We start from the raw sequence: 3,792 nt of genomic DNA, 5'->3' as shown, positions 1-3,792 counted from the left end.
CTAATTCCTTGAAATAGTCTGAATAAATTTCATGTTAATGATGTGAGGTATTACAATGTCTTCCAGTTTCTTTTTGACAAGTACAATACATAAGAAAAAGTCCAACTGGACAACATAGAATATTTCAAACACTACAAACAATGATTTAAAAAATGTAAATCTATATCTGAGTTGTTTATTTTGTTTTTCAAAATAAATGAAACTATATAATTAAAAAATATTCTTGTATAATAAAATTAGTGCTCTTTTTATTCTAAACTAAGGAGTGTAACATACTATTACTACTGAATGACCTTGATATTCATAATAAGATCCCCATATTTTATGATTATTAATTTTTTTATGAATAGTAGATATACTGATTGATGCTAATTGTTTGCTGTAGTTTACATAGATTAAAAGGGGGAGGCTGGACCATATTGTCTTTTCTATCAGTATAACTGACTTACACTGCTTCTGCAGACGTATCTGTAGACACAGACATGGTGACTTTGGCAATCTTAACAGTGCTTTTAATGCAGCTTTCAGCTGCTCTGTGGACATTACTGTTGTTTGCATGTCTATTCTGACAGTCTGACTCCATACTGTTATCAAGAGGCTGAGCAGTACCTTCACAGGAGGGGAACATGCTACAAAATGCATTTCTCAAGTCCTTGCTTCGAAGGGCATAGATTATAGGGTTCACAGTTGAATTAAGCAAGCAAAGCATGCTGCAGAAGGCAAACACTGTCTTTACAGTCTTGTTCATCTTTCCAAATACATCATAAACCATAATGGCCAGAAGAGGACCCCAACAAATGATTAACACCACTAAAATAAGGACCAGAGTTTTGGCTAACCTAATATCCATACGAGTCTGGTCCGGTCTAGTAATGTGCACTTTGCCATCTTCTGATGTGTGAACTATGATGCTCTTTTGAGTGCCACGTTGCAGCATTCTTACAGCGTGGGTGTGAGCTTTCCATAATATATACATATATGCATACACTATGAATAACAAAAGAACACTGGTCACCCCAATCCAAAACATCAGATAGGTTTCATCAATGTGGGGAAAAATATCTGAACATACAGATTTTAGCTTCTTGCAATTCCATCCTAGCAGAGGAAGCACAGCAATGACAATAGCTATGGTCCACATCATACAGAATGCAATGACAGCTTTTGTCCTGGTGACTATTCGTTTATATGACAATGGTCTGTGTATGGAGATGTACCTGTCTATTGCAGTTAGGAACAGACTGCCAACTGAGGCTGTAAATGAAGCTGTGACTCCCCCTAGTTTGAACAGATAAACATTAGGGCTGTCTTTTCGATGGAAAACATGAAAATCAACAAAACTGTAGACAAAAATGACACTGCCTAGTAGATCGGCCACTGCTAAGCTGCCAATAAAATGGTAGGAGGGTCTGCATCTCAGACTACGAGAGTGCAAGATGACACACAGCACAAGCATGTTCTCCAGAACAGTAAATGTACCCAGGGTAATGGAGAGAGCAGCAATTACTAGCTGTTGACCAGGAGTAAGAATCATAAAGCATTCCATGTCCATGAAGTTATTCCCACACTGCACTTTGCCATCATTGTCTTTGAATGAAGTAGTTGACTTGTTGTAAAAATCAGTTACATTAAATGAATTTAGATGGTGAGTAGCTTGACCATCTATTATTTTTTCTTGAAATGAGGATAAAGCCAGTTTCTGTGGGAAATACCCCAGTTTTGAAATATCACCCTTTGCGTCTTCATACTGAACTTCATTTGGTCCCATATAAAGAAGGTCGGTGGTAATTGTTCTAAACGTAGTGTCCGCAAGGCCATCCAAGATAGACTTCATCACCTCAGGGTCCAAAGATACAACCAATGGAAATAATGGAATGCTTGGACAAAACCTGCAGCAAAGCAAACAACATAAAACAAAATAAGCAACAGAAAGCAAATTAATTCTGTAATACAGTACTATAGAATTATTACTTACTCTAGCAGAAAATATATATATTTGTTTACCAGGATCTAAGATAATAATTCACCAAAAAATACTTTAAAATATAAATAATCAATATAGGTGAACAATTACAGATTAAAGAGTACATTTGTGTTACCATGCAAAATGAATTTCTTAAAAAAAGGCATGTATTGTAAAGCCATAAAAATATGAAATATTGAAATTGTTGCAACATTAATATAGTCAAGCATATTGAAAATAAATTGTGTTCACAATGTTGATATATATAATATAATTACTGCATGGAAGCTGTCTTGACTGTTTTTCAGGATGAACAGATTATTGTTTTTTGACTCCAAAGGTAGCTAATATAGAACAATGAAATGATTGTATTTAATAGACTGGAAAATCTTGTGGATCAATGACAGCATATGTATATAAGTGTGCGCAGTCATGAAATATTCTGCCACTAGCAATCAGTGCATTTACCCACCTCCTAGGCACTACGGGAAGGGTTAGGCACTAAGGGAAGCGGGTCAGGGTTAGGCACTAGGGGAGAAGGTTAGGTTTTGACACTAGGTGAGGAGGGTTAGGTTTAGGCAATGGGAAGGGAAGGTCAGAGGTAAGGAGAGGGGGAGGGTTAGGATACTAACCAACAGGTCAGGATGCCGGCATGGGATTCTGATCACCGGGATCTCTAGCGCCGGCATCCAGTACCCAAACCCTGCATACAGGATAAGGACAATGCTAATAGGACATTTCCTGAAATGTATCCTAAGTAGAAAAAATGCCTATGAATAAATGGGTGGGATGCTTGGACAAAATGAGGTAGTCACAGCCTTCAAAATCCTAGTCATAAAATATAAAGTGGGACTTACACTGCACACCTAAATTGGTCATAGGTGTATAACATCTGCTTCATATATATATATATATATATATATATATATATATATATATATATATATTGGTAGTGAACTCCATGTAAAGTTGGACAGGAAATTACATCAATCTCATTTGAGGATATAAGGGGGGATGGAATAAGCTCTTTCATTACAGTTTGGTCTTGGGATCTGAACACATCACAGTCAGTGTTGCTCCTTCAATTGAATAGTAAGTGTATTGAAATCTATGGAAATTTTCCAGCACAATCCTGGTTAATTAATAGCTGTATCCATGTTATGCTTTTCCATGTAAATTGATAAGCAAATTTATTATTATCATTAATGGTGTTATTTATTGTGAGTTAAAATTATTATTCAAATAATCTAAATTTACCATTGTAATATATAAAGAATAAATTTATTATGGGTTTATTTAGTCAATATTTTGACAAAAACATCTCTAGATAGATTGATGCATTGATTATTTCACAGGTTAAAATATTTGTAACCTATGTAGGTATGATTTTAGATATGAATCGTGAGTAATGTTCTCTGAAATTGTATTTAACTGTTGAAAACATTCTCTAATTTGTAGGTCCATCTTACGGATAGTATTTTCTATCTGGATTTTGTACATTTTCCAAAATTAGGTATGTACGATACATTTTTTTCGAATAAGTGTTAGGATGAATGTTCCTTGAAATTATATGATGGATTATATTATATGATGTAAATTTTAATGTATAGGTTTATTTTTGAGGACAATACCTCACCAGTTTCCCTTTGGATAATGTGCGCCTCCAAAAAATATTGTGGTATGTACTAACTTGGGTTTGTCCCTGGTAATTTTACTATATGATGGTAATTCTTTGTAATTATATTTTATGATGGACATTTTTCAATGTATAGGTACATTTTTGAGGACAGTGTCTTGCCAGTTTCCTTTTGGATCCTGTGCGTTCTCAA

At 34.9% G+C, this 3,792-nt stretch overlaps 1 protein-coding gene across 2 annotated transcripts; it reads right to left on the bottom strand.

The window, feature by feature from the left end:
• Nucleotides 1-445: 445 nt before the first annotated feature.
• CNR1 (cannabinoid receptor 1) lies at nucleotides 446-1,834 on the bottom strand. 2 transcript variants are annotated; one of them, XM_088470671.1, is made up of 2 exons: nucleotides 1,754-1,834; nucleotides 446-1,699 (listed from the first exon to the last, which is right to left on the bottom strand). In XM_088470671.1, the coding sequence occupies exons 1-2, from the start codon at nucleotides 1,832-1,834 to the stop codon at nucleotides 446-448; spliced, it is 1,335 nt and encodes a 444-aa protein (XP_088326797.1). The 2 variants fall into 2 exon arrangements, with proteins under 2 accessions (XP_088326797.1, XP_088326789.1); XM_088470663.1 differs by having other exon boundaries at nucleotides 446-1,834.
• Nucleotides 1,835-3,792: the final 1,958 nt, after the last annotated feature.

Source organism: Taudactylus pleione, unplaced genomic scaffold (genome assembly GCF_031769625.1).
Source record: "Taudactylus pleione unplaced genomic scaffold, aTauple2 ptg000015l, whole genome shotgun sequence".
NCBI lineage: Eukaryota > Metazoa > Chordata > Amphibia > Anura > Myobatrachidae > Taudactylus > Taudactylus pleione.
The sequence above is the reverse complement of the archived record's forward strand: the minus strand, read 5'-3'. Positions and strand labels throughout refer to the sequence as shown.